At 32.9% G+C, this 21,781-nt stretch overlaps 1 protein-coding gene across 1 annotated transcript in view; it reads right to left on the reverse strand.

Annotated features, from left to right (window-relative positions):
* CDH19 (cadherin 19) overlaps positions 1 to 21,781 on the reverse strand; it is a 105,193-nt gene that overhangs the window by 60,029 nt on the left and 23,383 nt on the right. The window contains exons 2-3 of the mRNA XM_027576791.2: positions 17,451 to 17,752; positions 13,894 to 14,188 (exon numbers count right to left, since the gene is read on the reverse strand). Coding sequence (XP_027432592.1) covers positions 13,894 to 14,188; positions 17,451 to 17,645 — 490 coding nt within the window. The 5' untranslated portion in view covers positions 17,646 to 17,752. The remainder of the gene's footprint in view (positions 1 to 13,893; positions 14,189 to 17,450; positions 17,753 to 21,781) is intronic.

Genomic DNA, 21,781 nt, shown 5'->3' on the forward strand with positions numbered 1-21,781 from the left:
ACACACAGAAGATAACTATATGATGTGATGAAGATGCTAGGCTAGCTATTTCAAGGTGGTAACTATATATTGCAATATATAAATGTATCAAATCAACATATGGTAGACCTTAAATTTACACAATGTATATGTCGAATATATCTCAATAAAATAATAAATAAATCAACAAATAGTCAGCAAATAATAAAAGGCATTTCTGTAGTAATTGTAAACAGTTATTCTAAGAAAAGGATTCTTAGGGACCATCAATTCAGTTTGTATTGGGCAAGAGTTGTTCTTTTAACTACCCTATGTGCACACATCCATTTACTTTTTCTACATTTCCTCTCTCTGTGTCCATTTAATTTCTTTCTATAGGAGTGTCCCATCCCTAGATTCCAGAACTAGACTACTTGTTTAGTCTAGCTTCAGGAGCAATAGTCAAAATCATTTTATGGTTAGTTGTTGACCAAAAGAAATTCTTACTATTAAGACTTTAGACTATACAAATGAATACCAGGAAGATACTGACTCACAGATCACCCCGTACTTCATTTATAGAAAAACAAGTTACAAAGTTATGGTTTTTTTCCCCATTTTTTTTTCAAGCACATTTTAAATTGATGCTGCATTTACTTCTAAGCAGAACATACCTGTTCAATGTTCTAATGTATCACTCCCTTGCTCTCTACTAAACAGAAAACCTAATATAATATACTAATGAATCACATAAAATAATTTCTCCGAGTGTGTGGAAAATTCAAACAAACTCTTAGAAATTAAGTGGATAAAAACAATATTATAAATACAATAACTTTCTAATGTGAATTTATTAGGAAGTTAAATTTCTGGGGAAATATTTATTATTCTCTCTTATAAGATTTATAGCTGTTTTAAATCAAAGTACCAAATCTATGGAATTGAGATAATTCTACAATGTTTCAATGGCACCCAGTGCTTGATAATGGACATTAACTACTAGTGATTTACTCCTTATATTTGTGTGTGTGTGTATGTGTGTGAGACCGCGCATATACATGTCTATCCTATTTTAAGTTACCACAAAGATATATGCAATAAATTAAGATGATAAAAATGTGCAACAGAATTTCAAAAAAATCATTTCATATAGTTTAATTCTTATGATTTATAAATTATTGGTTGTAAAATTCAGAAAGAACTTAGCAATGTTTAATTCTTATATCACTCTAATTATATAACTTTCTTTATTTACTTAGCTGTTTCCTGCTTTTTTTATTGACATCACAATTCATTAAATACAAGTTAAGCAACTTTAAACCCTCTTAGATATTTTCTAAAAGGTTTTTCTAAAAAAAATCAAAAGACATAAGCCTATATATTTTTCTAATCAGTTATTTAAATACTACAGAAATCTTCAAGAAATAGTCAAGTAACATAAACTGTAATAATAAATAAACATCAGAGTAGCTGAGAAATACAAAAACCTTTGATATGATTTTTTTTATGTTTTCCATTGATGTTTTCCTTGTCATTTGTAAAAGAATCTATGTGTATTCACTCGCAGTTAGGAATTAGCTATATGTTATACACAAAATTGAAACAAAAAATCACTGTAAGACCAATAATGTGTCCTTCAATGAAAAAAATCAGTAACTGTTCACAGTCCCCTTCCCCCCTTTTCCTATTACCAGTTAAATATAGGTAAAGGGACACTTCATGTTTGAAACAAATAAATGTTTAATTGCTACTCATTGTTATACAAACATATGTAACCCTTCCTTTATTTGTCAGTAAACTCAGAGCGGCACTATTCACATTTGAATCAAAACGATTAGCATGGGGAAGGGGAAAATGAAGGGGCAGAAATCCGAGGGGGAGAGGAACCATGAGAGACTATGGACTCTGAGAAACAAACTGAGGGTTCTAGAGGGGAGGGGGGTGGGGGATGGGTTAGCCTGGTGATGGGTATTAAAGAGGGCATGTATTGAATGGAGCACTGGGTGTTATATGCAAACAATGAATCATGGAACACTACATCAAAAACTAATGATGTATGGTGATTAAAATAACATAATAAAAAAATGAATAGCACAGGGATGCTCTTTTCAAATACAGTAGACTTTCTAGGCTTACATAATCACTATTTTTTATGTCATGATCTTTGTTTACTGTAAGAATCACTCTGAACAGTTTTATGGGAACTGTGACTCCAATCTCCTGGTCATCCCATTCCCTAACAATACCTGCCCATCACTATAAATTGAAGCTGATTCTAAAATATTGTGGGCATTATTCTACATAAGAACATAATGTATACAGGCCTGTCTCAAACATACTTGTGGAACTATTTTTAAATGTTTATTTTCATAGGAGAAGGCATTTTGAATTTTTGATGACTAAAATTCAATGATGTTTTAACTTTAGAAAATGAACCAACATAATTTGTGGCACTAATGGCTTAAAAAAGAAAAATATAAAGCAAAAATTCTCATTAGATATATAAAACACATTGGAAAATATTCCATTTCTATTTTCAATAAAAGCTCAGAAAATTAGGGAAAAAGGCAGTTTTCCAAATTTGATAAAGGGCATTTTTAAACTTTGACAGCAATCATATTTAATTGTGAAGAGTTAGAACTTTTCCTTCTGAAGTAGTTAAAAAGCAAGAAGTTTATTATCACTGCTATGTTTTAAAGCATTGTATTGAACCTCCTAGACAATGGAATGAGACAATGCCATGTATACTGAAATGAATGATTAAAGATGATGTTGATGATGGACCAAAAATCCATATATGGTGGATGGATGGATGGATGGATGGATGGATGAATGGATAGATAGATGATAGATAGATAAATAGATAGATATAGATAGATATCGGAAACATTTTTTTAAATTACAAAAATTATTCAAAGGCAACAGTATTTTTGTTAGAAAATCAAGCAGAATATACCTAAAAAAAAGTTTACAGGAGAATATTAAATTACTAAATTAGAAAGGTCACAGGAATTTTTTAATACACAAAACTCCATTTTTATGTATACCAGAAATATATATTTATAAAATATTCAACTAAATGCATAATATATATAACAAAAAAATATCCAGGAATATCTAAACAAAAAATTTTAAAGATCTCTACAATGAAACTAAAGAGAAATTAATGATCAAAAAGGAAGAAAAATACTGGGTTTATGAATTTGATGACTACATAGAGGTATCAACAAAGAGATCCATAGCGTAAATGCTATCCTAATCAAAATCCTAGCAAGTTGTATTACTGGATAAATGGATACATATGAAATATGTATGGAAATGCAAAGAACCAAGGAAGGCCAAGACGATTTTGATGAACAATATCTGGAGGACTTGCACTAACAGACAGCAAGGTTTAGGACACAACCACAGCAATAAAGACAGTATAGTGTTAGTCCCTGGAGCCACAAAAGATGTTAAAACCGACTGGAGATTCAGAACCCAAATCATACATATGTGGGGAACTCATTCATTCAATGGTGGCATAGTTGAGCATTGGAGAATCATTTCAATAAAAGCTGCGGGGTCAACTGGGTATCTCCAGCCATCTACACATCTGTCCATTGGTTATCTCTCTTTTGATCTAGAATTTGGCACATGCTTGACACCATTCACAAAAATCAGTTTAAAATAAATTGTAGATATAAATGTGAAAGATATATAACACAAATATGACAGAATAATGAAACTTCCATAAAAATAGGAAATTTTTGTATAACATCAGGGCAAAAATACAAATGCCAACACTTCTTAATCAGGATTGGGTGATTGATAACCTGATATTTGTCTCAATGCCCAAATCCCTGTTTTTGTTTATTAGACATACTCATTTGTTCCTTTTACCCATCCTGGATTGGTTGCTCTTACTCTATTGAAATGGCATTCAGTAGAATATTATCCTTAATGGTGCTTTACTTAATCAGTGTATGAAGCATGGCACATGCCTAACATATGAACCAACCTGCTTAGCCTCTTCATTCATTTCATCAACATTTTATTGTGCTCTCACTAAAACTGACAAAGTTGGCTTAACTACATTGGTGGATCAAAAATTAAAGTTTCTTTATATTAGGCTAGTAATAAAGTTACTTCTAAAGGACAAATGATATATATAGTAATAAAGTTACTTCTAAAGGACAAATGATATATATGTACATTAATGAAAAATGCTTTATATAGATTATTTTAACTTTAAATATATCACGAGAAAGATATTTTTCACATGTAAACTGATTAAATAATCAGTTTCTTAGCTTAATTTTGTTTTTCTGAACAGTGCCGTGGGTTATCACTAGCCTTCTTTCAGATTTAATCATGTCTTAAAAGGAGACATTTTATTCAATGCCCGTATGTCTCATAAACTACTTCTCATATGCCATGGAAGAGCTGCAAGTACAAAGTAGATGTCTCCCAGATTCACTCTGGCTTACTATAATGCACCTACTAATAATATTTAAAAAATAAAAAATCAGGACCATATGCTTTCTGGACAAAATGCCCCCCCAAAATAGGATTAAACAGGGCTGTCCTGGGTAAAACTGGGTATCTGATCACTATTAGTTCATAAAACCTTCCCGATCTTCCTGGCTGTAATCTGAAACCGGCCCCTCACAAGGAGGACAGGAGGAAACCAAAGAAAGAGGCAGACCACTCTAGACTGGTAGGTGACAGGTGTATTGAGTAGGAGAACTTATTTATGAGGCTTGTTTTGGGTGGCTCTAAGACCAGTAGTTTTCTGGATCTGCCAACCAAGTTTTGAAAATTATAGAGGACTTACGTATCTTCTGTCATATATACCATCCAAATAGTCTCAACACCACATCTCTATGTCAAGTCTGGGTGCTTGCAGCAGCTGCTGGGAGAAGAACCAGGCTAGTGGAACCCACATTCCAAGGACAGGGGAGGGGCTGAGGAGTCTCCAATTTCCCTGGCCCAGCACACAGGTCGACTGGCAGTCACATCCTCTCGATGACCACCCCCAACGTTCCACAGCCTCGTGACCCGTTCTTACAATCTTATATGCTCCTCTCTTCCATAATGTGGCCTGAGCCATCAGTAAGGGGCTTCGCTAGCACGGAGGTGGCTCATCTGGTAGCTATCTGGCTGCCCTGAAGGCAGGTAATACTGGCACATACAAGAAAAATACAGATTAAGACAATAATTTCCCAATCAGTGACAACTGTTTTCACCAAGAATCCCATGATCTGAATCATTCATTTACTAAGTCCCCTAAGCTGGGGGTCAGATCACTTGTATCTTCGTGTGATTTAATAAAGATGACACACTAACAGAGTCATGAGGTATGAGCATGTAACATTTGTTTGAATAATGGCACAGGTGCCTCCTTGTGAGGTTTTAAGTGTCCAAGGCTGTTTTACTTTAGAGGGCAGCTTTTATCATCAGAGACATTTCAGTGTCCAATTAAGGGCAGACTTTGCTTGCTATCATTCAAGTCTTGCTGGGTGAGTTTAGCAAGAGTTTCTATGTGTCATAATGTCCTCAAGGACAATGGAGGGAACAAACAAGGCAGCCAAATGATTAAACTAGCAGGAAACAATATGCCCACCTGGCCTTGGGGAGAGGGAGGTTGGTAGCTTTAGGAAGTTCAACTGGCTGTGCATACCACATGTTAGCTGAGGGGAGGCAGCACTATCAGGTGTAAGGAGATGAGCTGGGGGTGGGACATTCCAGACCAGGACCCAAACCTTCTTTCTTTTAATGCACACTGTTCTATTTCAGGCTTATTCTGTTTCAACAGATCCAGTTGAAGCAGGACAATGGGATCCCAGTGAGGAGAAAATAGTTTCCATTCACCCAGAGGTGGGAAGTAACTCACCCATCCTGGTGGGACACCTCATTGCAAATTCCAGTAAATAACTCTTTTCCCAGGCATGATGGGGCTTGGTGTTCTCAGAAGCATAGCATGTTAATTTGAAGTGCAGACTTGGGGCCAGGGCAGTTTCCCCTGTCTTCCATACCTTTAGGGTACTGGTACCCCAGCAGGGGTCCCCAGTCTGGCATATGGGCAACACTCTCTACTGGTTGATCATTCAAATCTATGAAAGCCTGGGACAGTACTGTAGTCCACTTGGCCAAGGAGGTTTTACTTGTTAGGAATTTAATCTGCTGCTTTATGTTTCATTTTTTTCTTTTTACCAACCCTGCTTCTTGTGCATTACCCAGGAGATGGAACCTCCATTCAAAATCATGTTCTTTTGTCTGGTCTTGCATATTATGATTTTGAAATGTGACCCTTGATCACAATCTATCCATACACAGTGCTCAGCTTCTCTAATCCCCTAATAGTGGCAGCCTGGTTCATACAATGACAAGGGAAAGCATGTTTCCACACAAAACCAGGCATGTTTACAATTTTCACTCAGAGGGAGAGGGCCAATATCATCAATTTGCCAACCTGTCAACAACTGGAAACTCCACTGGGTGGCCTCAGACTCCTTTGGCAGTTGCCTTGGGCAGTGTTTAGAACACACATGACATGCTGTTACTGTATTAACCAAGTCACTATCTTTTAAGGGCAATCTAGCATCCTTAGCAACAAGCCATCCTCCCTGAAGTGGCCACTCTTTTTATCTGCTGTACCTACTAAAAACTCAGTTGCTAGGGCATACACCCAAAATAGGGCATCAACTTCTAGACTGCCTTTTGGTTACTGAAGGGTCCAAAAGTCAGCATACATCTCTGGATTGAGTTATTATAGTTTGATCAGAGATAGCTGTATTGTGTGGAAATGAAGAGACCATATGATTAGACTTTTGCAGTCTAAAAATCCTCTTAAATCAATTTGTACCTATCCTATTTAATGAACAAAAATTTATCTACAAAAATTATTCTCTCAGAATGATGTTTTGTTTTTTAAAGATTTTATTTTTAAGTAATGTCTACACCCAACTTGGGGCTCAAACTCACAAACTGGAGATCAAGAGCTACATGCTCTACCGACTAAGCCAGTCAGGAGCCCCTTAGAATCATGTTTTAATAAGAGGAATTTCTCAGTTTACTTGTTCCAATAATAAACATACAAATGTAGTATTTAATATAATAATTATGGGTTCTATTATTACACTGATGGTTGATACTGCTTGCCTATATTATTGCTGAGACTTACATAGATGGAAATTTAAAATCAGTTTTGTCTTTCTAGCTAAGATTCTGACTTTTTTAAAGCTATTTTTTGTGAAAGGACTTTATGAAATATTTAAGACAATATTTGACTTTGAAAACTTATTATTATGTAGGTAACACAGGATGTAAACTTGTACCAAATTCGAGAGGAAAATCATAGTTTAGTAGTCCAAACTATGGGAACTGGGAACTGCAGTTTGCCGATATACTTCATTTGTTATGACACAAGCTACAAAATCATAGTAAGATAATGGTATATTAATATAAGATAAAATATTTATTGCATATGAGAAATTACATATAAACTATACTTTCTGTGGCATTGTTAATAAGTGCTAAAACTTACAAAACTACATGAAATTTTTAAAGCTCAAAAGCATTATTGACCACATGAATATGATTTCCCAACACATTAGACATATTCTCCCAACAAGAGTAAAACCTAATGTAAGAATAGTGTAATTCCATCAATATTGATTTATATGGATTTTAGTATTAACCAGAAGTATTACAGAGGACTGAATGATTCTCACCTAAGTGTTAAGTTTATTATTAATAACAAAACTTTATTAAATTATATCTCATATTTCACACCAAATGCTTTATCTTCTTTCTAGTGATTATGGGAGGCATCCATAAAAATGTAAAAGAGTGATAGATTTTGATATGCAGACTAATTTAGATATCCTGAAGGCAATAGAGAAGTCAGCAATTTGTGACAAGGATATTTTGTATGTAAAGTTTCCATTCATCATAGAATACTAAATAGTGTGTCTTAGTTTAATATATGTTGGAATGCCAAGATCTGAACTGTGGATTTCAAAATGACTCATTTATTTTAGTATGTAACTTTTTCTGTGTTAAGTTCGTGGTAAAAATATTAAACAGGCTTTTCTTAGAATGAAGATATAAACTGTGGAATAGGCTAGATATTTTTATATGCAGTTTTAGTACAAGTATATTTTGACTACATTGAAGCAAATTTATTGAGAGGATGTTGAATTGTGTAATGGTCAAGTTTAAAGAAACCCAAATTAAATAATGTTATTTTGACCTACAATCTGTGTCTGTGATTTTTGTGACATTAAAACAGATATAAAATATTAGATAATTTAGTAAAATTATAATTTTCTGAAATCAAATTCATGAAATAAGTTTTTAATCTGTGGATCTGCTCATTCTTTCACATGGGATTTATTTATTTTATTAGTATTAGGATCATTATTTATTTACAGGGACTGATTGGCCCATCTCCCCTCTTTTTATATATGAGATACAATTATTTTATAACCTAGAACCTCCAAGCAAAACTCAAGAAACAGATGATATTTTCCCACTTGTCACCTTAAATGTGCAAAATATTCTTCAAATATTTTTTTTTTCTGTCTACCATCACTTGAAAATTAGGTCATTCTTATTATTCTTGTGCTGTATTTTTGACACCTCTACTTTTCATAATGTGAGAGAATTTAAGTCAAATAAATAGACTGTGTTTAAGAAAGCAAACAATATTTTCAGAGAAAATACAAAGAGTAATCCATCCCAAATTCAGTCACATCCAAGTCACATGTCCAAAGACATAACTTTCATCAAATATAATTTTCAAATTTGATGTATTTTAAGAAATAAGGATTTTTATATTTCAGAGAAATCTCTAAGTGTTGAAGCTTATTAAATTTATGAATTCAAAAAGTGATATCTAAATTTGCATGTGTTTTACATAAATTGAATTCAATCTCTTTTTTTTACAATGGGTGACGTTATTTTGATGGTAAATACTATTAAAGTCAATTTCTTTTTCTTCAAGCTTATTGAGATACTATTGATATACAGTGTTGTATAAGTTTAAGGTATACAACGTGATGGTTGATATACAAAAATATATTGAGAGATGATTACCATAATAAGATTAGTTAACACCTCCATCACCTCATATAATTACAATTTTACCCTTTTTTGTGGTGGGAAGAGTTAAAATCTACTGTCTTAGTAACTTTCCAATATGTGATACAGTAATATTAATAATACCATACCAAATATTATATCGCCAGACCTTAATCATCTTCTAACTAAAATTTTGTTCCCTTTGACCAACATTTCAACATTTTCCCTCCTCCCAGTCTAGGCAACCACCATTTCACTCTCTTTCTAACGAGTTTAACTTTTTTAGAGTCCATATATAACTGAAATTTTACAGTATTTGTCTTTCTCTGTCTTACTTATCTTACTCAGCTTAATGCCCTCAAGGTCCATTCCCCTATATTGTCATCAGTGGCAATATTTCATGCTTTTTTCTGGTTGAATAATATGCCAGTGTGTGTGTGTGTGTGTGTGTGTATTTTATTTATCTATTTATCCATGATGAACATTTAAGTTGTTTCCATGTCTTGTCTATTGTAAATAATGCTCCAATACACATGGAAGTGCAGATCTCTTCAAGACAGTGATTTCCTTTCCTTTCTTATATATCCAGATGTGGGATTGCTGACTTGTTGAGAGCTTTCATTCTGAAAGATACTGAATTTTGTCAGATATTTTTTTCTCATTTATTGAGAGGGTTATATGATCTTTATACTTTATTTGATTAAAGTGGTATATCATGTTTGATTTGCTTTTGTTGAACCATCCTTGCATAGTAGAGCTAAATCCCACCTGATCATGGTATATGATCTTTTTAATGTGCTGTTGAATTGGGCTTGCTAACATTTTGTTGACAATTTTTGCATCTGTGTTCACAAGAGATACTGACCTGTAGTTTTCTTGTGGTGTCCTTATCTGGTTTTGGCATCAGGGTAATACCAGCCTTGTAAAATTAACCTCGGGAGTGTTCCATCCTCTTCAAATTTTTGGAAGAGTTTGAGAAGGATTGGTATTAATCCTTCTTTAAATGTTTGGTAGAACTTACCAGTGAAGCCAACTGGTCCTGGACTTTGGTTTGTTGGGATGTTTTTAGTTACTGATTCAATCTCACTAGTAATCTGTCTGCTCTGATTTTCTGTTTCTTCATGATTCAGTCTCAGTAGGTTGAATGTTTCTAGAAATTTAAATGTTTCTAGAAATTCTGCACTGGGAAATTTTACAATTGAAGAATCACTATTCAGAGACTGCCTGCAGCACTTTAGGTCACTGTGTGCCTCAACTCACACCCACAGAGCCTCCCTGGATTTTATATCCACCAATATCCTCTGTTCATCTCCTAAACCTCATCTAATCACTTATGTAGCTTTTCACCCATCCATGCACTCATTCTTTTACTCAGTCATCACAAACTTCAGGTACTGCATGACTCCTAGCCTATTAGACCTTATATTTTTGTGTGGAAGAGAGATAATAATTTTGTAATTCCAGACCAACAAGTGGAAAAACAGTGTTTCATCTCAACTCTTTTTGGTAGTTCTAGTTTTGGAAGCAATTGCATTTTAAACATAAATGCAATCAGTAAAAGCTCACTGTTACTTGTAAATAAATATGTGTTTAATAAGCAACAAGTAGTTTGTAGTTTTCTTGGTTTTCTCTTCTGATGACATCCTCAAATGGAGATCCTTTCAGTACTCTTTCAAATTCTACATTCAAAGTACAGATTCAAATATAATAATTGGTAGTTGACTACAATACAACGCACAATATTTAAGACAACAGAGAATAGAATGTTTGCATTTGTTGCTTTATAAAGGATAAGATATGTGGATAGTATATGTGGAAGCAAGATTAACACTCAAGAACCTATAAAATGGCAATGATATGGAAAGAACATGAAGGAGTAAGTATATATTCAGGTAAGATAATTCATATTATTCATTATTTAAATATTGAGATTGAGGAAAACAGAAAAATCACATATAATATTAATTGATTTCTTCAAAACAAAGTTAATAATTAAAGGAATGCTTCAGAGGGAAACCATCTACACCTAGTTGACAGTATAATGGGGATATTCTTCTATCTCCATATAAAGTAACATTTCTGATAACAGCTGACTATTGTTCTGTTGGCCACTTCCTCCCATGGAAAGGAATAAAAAGTGCTCATTGATTTTAGTATGATTCCATACAAGGCCTGAACCCAGACTGGCAATCCCACAAGATGTACTGAATTACACAGATTAACTAGGTTAATATATACATGAACCCTGAGTTGCAAAGCAAAGAGATCTGTGCTAGCCAAGTACAGAACAAACCAATGTTTTGTGATGTTGGTTGAATCAACCACAGTCTGTGGCTACACTTGATGCCATGTGCAAAGACTGTATTGCACATACTGCAATCCCCTTGTAGGTCAACTCTCCAACTCTACATAAAAGAGTACCTCCTCTTCTCTATGTAAAAATCCACCCCTTTGCTCTCAGTTATTGCCTCTGTCTCATATCTAATGCAGGTATGAGGTATCAACTGGTTTATTATCAACCAAAATGTTAACCTACCTGAATCTGTCTCCTCTACTATTGCTCTAGATTCCATGGGTCTTTCCCTTCTCAAGAACAGTTTTCCAGCAGTTAGGGCCCCCTTATTTTCTTCAAAAATAGTCTTTTTTGGATCATTGCCTATAGTATATAACTGTGCTTTTATATTTTCCATTTTAATAAATGATTAATGATAACAAGTAAAAAATCCTCATTACCTTTATCCCTCTCTACCTAGTACCCCACATCTCTATTTTCGCCCTGTAGTATAACATCTTTTAAAGTTGGCTAAATTCACCATAACCTCCTCTTCTTCATCCATCCATGCAATAGAATAATCTCCAAAATATTGCAGCTGCATAAATTCAACTGAATTCCTCTTACCAAAATCACTAGGAGCCTTCAACTTGCCAAATCAAAAGTCACTACACTTCCTTGATTTTATTCCACCTCACAGCAGCATTCCATACAGTTGGAGGACCTCTTCCTTTGCAACATCTCTGCTCATGTCTTTCTCTTTTTCCTACATTACTGGCCAATCTCAATCATTCTAATTTATCAGTCAACCCCCTTTTGCTTAACAGTCAACTCACCCTGTATGCTTTTCTCTTCTCTACCGACATTCTCTGCCAAGGGTATCTCGTACACTGCCATGCCTACATGCTTGCTATATGATAATAACTCCCATATTAATAATTAATATGCACAATCCTCATCATACTGTATGGGAATATTTCCCTAGAACACGACATGACTGGATTCTCTGTAATCAACTTCAAATACCATCTCCTAAAGTGTCCCTTCCTCCAGTCAGTTAATCATCATCATACCTCACCCGTAATTATTACATTCATACATACAGCATCAACTATCACCTTATTTAAAATAGTTACTGTTTGTGTGTTATAACCAAAATATAAGTTTCATACTAGCAATTACCTCCAAAATGACATTTCAAAAATTCTTCTAGTAAATGTTAGGTCCATAATGTATGCTATTTAAGAAAGAGGAGGAGTGGGAGGAGAAAGTGAATGAGGAGGAGAAGTATGGAGTGGGAAGAAGAAAGTTTCATTGCCTACCTACCAAATAGAACAATATCCATGTGTCATTTACATCTAATGATAATTGGTCCTGATACATATTCACAGCTAAATTTGTTTATGCTGTAAAGACCTATGTTCTGAACACATGTAGAAAGAAGTCTTTAAATTGTTTCCTGGAATGTTAAAAAACAAGAATCAGGAAAAAATACAATAGAATATACAATTTTAGATTTGGTGGCTAATAAATCAAATGTTTAGGTAAAGCAATTTTAAAGTATGTTAGCATAATTTAAAATGACCATTATGGAATAGAACTTATCACACTTAAGTAAATTTTATGAACTTCATTTTACTACATATTGTGCTATCAAAATTTTCCGACTCAATGAGTGAACAAATTTTGCATAGCCCCACCATAATTTCCTCTCTATTAGAAAGACATTTCTGATTTTCAGTGCATTCAGTTCTTATACCTTATGGAAAGCAGTTGCTTCTAGATGCATTACATTTAAAATATTTATAAAAATAACATTGGAATGGAAAGGAACTTTGAAAATAAATACAGTTGCACAGAGCTTTTCAACCACTTTGTTTTGTTTTTAGTCTTTATGGTCTATGATTCTGATGCATAGAGTAATTGTGTCTTATAAATTGGCTTCTACTACTTAAACATGCATATTTTTCAGGATGGCCTTATGTGCTTTTGTAAGATACGAAATTATATCTTGTTCTGGAAAATGTGTTTTTATAATGGGGAAACTAATAAGTGAATAAGCTGAAGAATTTTATAAATCACTAAAACATACGTTTTTCTAAATATTTATTTATTTATTTATTTATTTATTTATTTATTTATTTATTTATTTATCAGAGAACGAGAGAGAGAAGGAGAGAGGGAGAGAGCATGAGCAGGGGGAGCGGCAGGCAGAGAGAGAGAGAGAAGCAGGCTCCCTGCTGAGTAGGGAGCCCAATGAGGGAATCAGTCCCAGGACCCTGGGATCATGACCTGAGCTGAAGGCAGATGCTTAACGGACTGAGCCACCCAGACATCCCTAAAACATACATGTTTAACCCCTGTTTCTTGCCGTGAAGACTGAGATATTTTAACAAGACAAATAATGTATTTATACATGGTACCATTGTTTACAAAATTTAAATGATAGCCTAAGTTTTTAAATATTTTAGTTAACATGTTTGTAGAAGGAAGTACAAGTGTTGAACTTTAAATAATTCACTTCCATAACATATGCTCAAAATTTTAAATCTGTTGTCATTGTTAATATATCTTTGATGTAAATTAATATGCAATACCTTCTGGAGACATCTCTGGTACAATGGCCTCATAAGGTTCATCTAGGAATTTTGGTTCATTGTCATTGATATCCGAAACTCTGATGACAAACTCAGACTCAGGTTCCACAGCCCTTCCAGTAGTGCCGTCTATTACCTGGGCTCTTAGAGTGTAGAGGGATCGTTCCTCTCTATCAAGCTTCTGGACGGCATATATGTCACCTGTTCTCTCATCAATGACAAAAATACTTCCAGCTCCAGCTCCCAAAAGCTTGTACTGGAAAGAGTTGTTTCCATTGTCTAAATCAGATCTTAGCTGAAAGTACAAAGAGGGATAATTTAGTTTCCAGACATGTGTAAATGGACAAATGAATTTTAACAATTTTATTTTCATGTCTGTTAATTTTTCCCCAAGTTAATAACTCCATGTAATTCCCATAGTATATTAAATCAGGTGAAATATTAATTTTAAGATTAAATTCTATCATCAGGCAGAGGAGTCTGAAATTTCAATGTAAATCACTATATACATTTTATTACTCTAAATTGATTATTTTAATTAGAAACTATAATAATTGAAAAACAAAGTACCTTTCATAAATTATGCACAACAAAGTTGGTTCATGTTTACTCTATGATTACATTCTTGGTCACTAAAACCATAATCTCAAATATTTGTATTAGATTGGGATCTAGAGACAGATAGGAAGATAATAATCTAGATAAATCTAAACAGTGATGTTCTATCTTTAGGCTAAAAACACATAGGAAACATGAAAATATTACCAGGAAAATAAGGGAGCATGTTGAGAAGATAATGAGAGCCTCAGCCATCCTTGTTGGCATTTATAACATGCCATAAAATCTACAAGTTGCTTTGTATATGATTTCCATAATAATTCTCATAACATTGTGAAATATATATTATTGATATAATCATTTATACAGAGAAAGAGAGACTGAAAATTTTTAAAACTTTCACAAGAGTCATGGTTTTTGTATAGGTTTGTATAGATTTAGACAACAGGTCTGTCTGACCCAAGAGACTCCACTGCTCTGAGTTTTGCCAAATTAGATCTAACTCTTTCTAACATATTCAACTCAGTTCTCAAATACATCTTTTCTTCTTGTGCCCTCATTATTTTTATTTTTCAAAAGCAAAGTAAATTTGTTCCTTCATAGTGTTAATAGAATTGTGAATTTTATATATAAAAACAAGGGTTATTACGATAGGTAACATTGGTTGGTTGGTTTTCATATCTAAATTATTTTTACATATAGAGAAGAAGTATGCTATAATCCCCTAATTATTGTGAATCCATACTTTTCTTGAGTCATCATTTATGAATATGTCCTTCTTCAAAGTACGACCTCCGAAAATTTACAAAGTTAACCAAAGAAATACAATCTTAAACAAATTCATAACTTTTCTGATAGTTCAAGGTAAAATGACTAATTAATACATTTCTCTGTGATTGGGTAGAATATCTGAAGATATCTAAAGCAACTAATTTTAATAATTTTAATAATGTGTTGAATAACACTGCTATTCATTGAAAGAAACAGATTGGGAATAATAATAAAGAGATAATAAAAGAGTTATAGCTCTTTTAATTTGATGGCTCTTCATTACTCATAAGATAAAAAGGAAGTTTCAATGACTTACTAATAAGAAATTTAGGGAAACAAATGTCCTTTCCAATAAGTATATCAAATGAAAGTAAGGTATGGCTATGTTTTTCAAATATCATTTCGATACAGTTTGAAAATGTGATTCAATATTAGAATGATGATAAATCCAATTTAGTAATGAATAAATGTATTCCAAGTATATATACACAGTATAATTTTCATGAATCAGTGAGCTTGATCTTTTTAAGGACACAAATTTAAGTAAAAAAAAAATATATATATAGATATATAGATATTTACTTATTTTTTTAAACATCAGCCTCTTAATGTCACAAAATGTATAAGTTAAACACATTTTAATTTTATGATATCTGTATTATTATATTTTCTGTATTTCTATTCAAAAGTATTTTTTTTCAATTAGGCAGCTACTATTGATTCAGCAAATCAGTATGCCTTTAATTTTTTACTTAATTGTGTTTTCCAAATTTAATCTCTGTTAACAAACAGTTCAAAAAGAAAGTCATCTGGACACATCAACTACATTTTACTTTTACTAGCTCTTTAACTACAACACCTAAATATTCATTCTTACTCTCTTTTAAACCAGTTACCTGTATGTTATTTAAGACTAATGACATTGTTTCAGGGGAAAACATCTGATAGATTATTTTCATAAGTATTTTTTTACAGAATGAAAAAAATAGGGAAAACCAATCACAATGTGAAAGGAGGCAACAGGAGATGTGCCCAGAGCACAAAAACAAAAACCAGAAAATGTGACAGTCAGCCAGGGAGGTAGTCTCTGCTCTGATTGTACTGATGCACTTCCCTGTAGAGCCTTATTCACTAAAAGTCACCGGCCTCTGTTTGTCTGTCACCCCGCTCACTGATGGGAGGGCATATAGGGCTCTGCGGAGTTCACTGTAAATGTGGCTGTAGAGACTCAGTCAACTAGCAGACGCTTAACTATGGATCTCATTTGTGCCATCCTGTCTCTGATTTACCTGCAGTCATCTTAGAGAATAAAAAGATGTGAAATGTGACTCAAAGCAGGCACACATACATACACAAATGTTTGAAATCTGTTTGCCTAAGATCCTAATCTGAACCTTTGGTTGAATATACACATATACATTTGCTGGATGGGATAGATGAACTCCTTTGGAATCTGGACATCATGCTAACACTGCAGCTCTCCTGAAAGAGCTAGGAAAAGGGAGTTAATGAATTTTGAGTGCTTCACCCTTTGGGCCCAATTAAATTTTAGTGCCAGTTAATTGGTGGTTAAACTTATTTCAGTTCATTCATCTAGAGAAAGATCCTTATAGAAAAGGACACGGTATTGTAATTACCTCTGTTTAAAGAAAATTGAATAATAAAAACCAAAAACATAAATAAGGAATGTTCTATCTCATTAAGGAAATTTAAAAAAAATATATATATATATATATTCTTATAAGAAAGTAAAAATAATCATTCTTTATCTTTCATAATCAAATGAAGTGTGTAGGCTCTTGAAGCTACTTAGCTGTTGGTATTAATCTGCTTCATGAAAAATTAATGATGGGTAAATCAATATCTACTGAGCATAATAGAAAATCAGGCTAAATACTGTTGGTAAACGTTATTATTCTCAGTGTGGTTGCTTTGATCCATTACCAAAAATAACACCATCAAATTTCTAGATGCTGATAAATGAGGGCAGTATTTTCATATGGGAGATAAAAGTGAAATTTGAAAATCAGAGCTTTTCTTCTTCCTCAAGTTTTGCAAATATTTTAGGTGCTTGAAAATCTGAAACAATTAATTAGGCTGATGTCTGAAGCTTTCCAAGGGTTCCACTGAGAAAATGTAGAATTCATCAAATGCCTTAAAACTTCCTCAACCCATCCATTTAGATTTACAAAATGTTATTTCCTGTAACACTTTCATAAAATCAGTACCTGGCCAATGTGATAATTAGTCTTATTCATTTCCTCTGGTACAAAAAACTGGTTCCACATCCAACCACGCTTCACTCTGAAATGAGAACCCACTAGGTGCTTAACTTCATCTGTTGTAGAGATTTCTGTTGCTGTAAAGCAAGGCCGTATGAGAGGAATTCCAAACATAAAAGGTAGCAATAAGCAACAATTCATTCTGCTTTTTTGATTCCAACTGGTATTCTTCAGAGGAAAGGGTAGTTGCAAACAAAAACTGTATGTTCCTTTATAATCTTTTTAAGTCTCAGATATCTTTCATATTCCTAAAGAACAAGAAACAAAACAAAATTTTACATTTAAAAATAACATTTTCTCACACAATTGCTAACGTAAGGGTACAACTTTTGTATTCATAAAATGGAACAACAATATACATTTAATTTGTCTTCCAATTAAGCTGGTTATATTTTGTAGCTCAGCAATGATTTGAATGTTATAATTAGGAACTTCTGCTCAAGCACTGTCCATTTTAATCTGTAGCCATAAATCTGCCTGAAGTTTGAAAAGTTGGTCTGGCAATCTCCTTGATTGATAGCTGATACTGAGATGGATTTTTTTTCTTTAATTTAACCTGCTTACATCTTCCATTCCATCTTGGTAAAACTCAACAGTCAAGCCAGGGGAAAAAAATGTGATCTTTCTCCTTTTTCTAAATAGCAATAACTTTCCTAATGCAATTTCCCAAGTTATAGTATTTTATCTCGTATTAAATAGACAAAAATGACAATTCAGTTTGAAACATGGGGGATTTAATTATCAGTTATATTGATGTTATAAAACACTCTGCGAACAGAAAGCCCATGCAAGATATTTACCATTTTATATTATGAAAGATATGAAAATAAATGTTTTTCATCTTAACAAAAAGATGATGCTATTTTAGAAAATAGATACAAAAATATAGTGCCTGGGTAAAAATGGCTGTTTATAATATATAAGATGGAGATAAAAGATATCTTCTATTACCAAAATAGTAAAAGAGAAACTTCAACTACTGAATTTTACATGAAAAACTTTCCATTTAACGGATACTGATCATACCAACTCTCTTTGAAATGATTGGTAATTCTCACCCTTATAGGAAATTGAATAGCTCTGCATTTACCACACTGACAGAGCATCTCCATATAACCAAATTGGATTTGTTTATTTGGGACTCACTAAGAAAAATAATTTTGTCAGGTCTACAATGTAGCTGAATACTACATAATCAACAGAAAAGCCAGAGTCCCTGTTTCTGTTAGGAGCTTTCTATATGATCTCACTTTGAATCTCCACACATTTTTGAACAACTGCTGAGAGATATTTTAGGTCTTTGACTCTTGTTAGAAAGAGTCATTAAAAAACACCTAATTAAGAAAGCATGTTGTTATAAATGGGGATACTGTGGTGCCTCTGAGTTCCTTCAAGCAGATGTTTTCTTTTGTTATATATTTACTTAATGAAAGCCATGAAGAACTTCAACTGAGGTGAAAATTAAAGATGAATTTCATTCTTATGTTGAGTATTTGAAACTTAAATATGGCAAATTATCACTAACAGTGGTGTGAAGTGTAATTATAATGTTGGGTAAATGTATTTGTGTCAATTTTAAATTATATTTTCATTCATCTAGGGAAAAAAGTGAAGGATTTTAGGGAAGATACTGTTTTAGATTAAAAGATATTTAAAACACAAAAGAACAAGTATAAAATAAGGATATTGTCTAGAACTTAATTTGTACAAACCTATTTTTATATTTACATTTTTTATGAATTGGTGAAAATCCAATATGATAATTCAATATCTTGAGATGATAAAAAACATTGTGGATTTTGTTAGTTATAGAAGTTTCTTTGTGGTTAAATAAAACCATTTTTTTGATCATGTATACTGAAACATGTTGGTGATGGAAATAAGACGATGTCTAGAATTTTTTTAAAAACATTTCAGAAATAGTAGTAGCTCAGGTAAAACCACTGAGGCAAAGCCTTGATAGTTAATTCTTGAAATTGGGTCATGAGCATTTGCATAGCTATTATTTTATTCTTCATTTGTGTTTAAAACTTATAAATTAAAACAACAAAAATAACAATTTATTCTGTATTTTTAAAATCAATATGGTGGACAAAAATCATTAAATATTTTAATCTCAGCTATTGATGAGAACTCACAAAAAAACAAACAGAACCCTTATACAATGCTGATGAAATTGAAAATTTGGACAATTATTTTGAGGAATAGTTTGGCCAAATCTACTATATTTAAAAACTAGATGAATCTAGGGGCACCTGGGTGGCTCAGTCGTTAAGCGTCTGCCTTCGGCTCAGGTCATGATCCCAGGGTCCTGGGGTTGAGCCCCGCATCGGGCTCCCTGCTCTGCGGGAAGCCTGCTTCTCCCTCTCCCCCTGCTTGTGTTCCTCTCTCGCTCTGTCTCTCTCTGTCAAATAAATAAAATCTTTAAAAAAAATAAAATAAAAAAAAATTAGTTGAATCTATAACCAGCTATTCTTTTTTACTGCTTTATATCTAGAGAAACTTGCAAATTTGTCCACTGTGAGGCAAATATAAATGGGTTAATTTGAAAAATATGCATAGAAAAATAAAGTTCAAATGAGGGAACTATATGATACCAATTATAAAGTGTTTCACAATTATAAGATGATGCCATATGAGACTGTTGTCATACATAAATTCTGTAAAGTAAGTCTAGGAAAAGAAAAATAATACACAAAATTTATTATAGTAATTACCATGTTAGTAGGAAGAGAAATTGGTTTAAAGATTGAGGTTTAGAAATATGTCTCATTTTTCTCCCTCTAAACAATCTCAAGTAAATATGTCAAATAATAACATTCATTAAATCTGGGTGATTTTTCTACCTTATTTAGATTTTTTTTTTCAGATATAGTACATGATTGAAATATTTTACAATTAAATTTAAAACTAAAAGTTAAACTATCATTATTTTACAATCCTAAATCATAACAAAACAGATAGGAGTACACTTTTATTTGAACCTCTTAATATAAAAATACAAGAATGAAATGGTAGCAGTAGGTATGTCTGAGTCATGAAATATTATGGCTTTGTTTGTACTCTTCTAGATGTCAAATTGTCTATAACGGTCCTACATTTAGGGAAAGGGAAAAGGTTTCAAATAATGGTCCACTTCTGATTGAAGAGTGTTGACAAGCTGTCAGCAGTGCCAGGCTGAGAAATATTCAGGCACAGTCCGGGCTAATAAGGAAAAATGCTATCAATTAGTATGTCTGAAATGGGCCCTAGAGAAACAAGCAGTGGTATGTCTGCCCTATATCTCCAATCCTGCTTATATTTTCCAGTCAGGTAAAATGTATGGATGAAAACCTGCATAAGATTTCAATATGGAAAAAAATGCTAATACTGTGTCTCATCTTAATTTGTTTAGATTTAATCTCATTGCCAGTAACTAGGCATATTTATAAATATTAAATAAAATGTAGAGTGAACTATATTTCATTACCTATCTTGAAAATATATATTTCAAAATATATAATGTATACAAATTAAGTGACATTGCTGTTAACACAAAATTACAAAATAATATTAATATTTGAAAAACAGTATTATAAAATATAAAATATTGTGTTCAAATAGGATCATATAATTTTAGTATTAAAATTGTATTTTCTCTAATGCATTACATTTACATATGAAGAAATTTCTATTAAGACATTTTAAGTGACCTGTCCAGTAGCAAATAGTTATTTACCAGTGGAAGTAAGACTGGAAATCTAATCGTAAGGGCATGGAGTATTCACTGTGCTTTACTGAAGAAAGAAAACATGTAGATGTCTAAAAAAGTGCATGGCATCTGTCACTGATAGTTAACTTTATTTAAATTAACTAAATATATGGAAATTGCATTTGAACGTCTGGACCAGTCTTAAAACTAGACATAATAAAATGTTTTCTATTATCTCCTTTTAGAACACCTCTTTCTCCTTTGTTCTAAAGATTCTTGAGGTCAAAAACAGGGAAGAATGAGTCAGAATGATGGATTTGGTGTCTGTGTGGAGGAAAAGTTGAAGCTAGGAAAATGTGGATGGGATAAATATAGAAACTTAATCCTATTTGTGATCTTTTTAAAAATCAAGTGGAACTTGGCAGCCTCATAGAGTGACACCATACATAAAGGCTTCTAAATGGCTGTCTCAGAACCAGTAATAGGAAATCTAGAAAGAAATGTGTGTGGATATAGCTTGCATACATAAGTGAGAAGAAATGATATTTCTGGACCAAAATTTGTAACAAACCATGTGCCAACTCTT

The sequence above is a fragment of the Zalophus californianus genome, chromosome 14, assembly GCF_009762305.2.
Source record: "Zalophus californianus isolate mZalCal1 chromosome 14, mZalCal1.pri.v2, whole genome shotgun sequence".
Lineage (NCBI taxonomy): Eukaryota > Metazoa > Chordata > Mammalia > Carnivora > Otariidae > Zalophus > Zalophus californianus.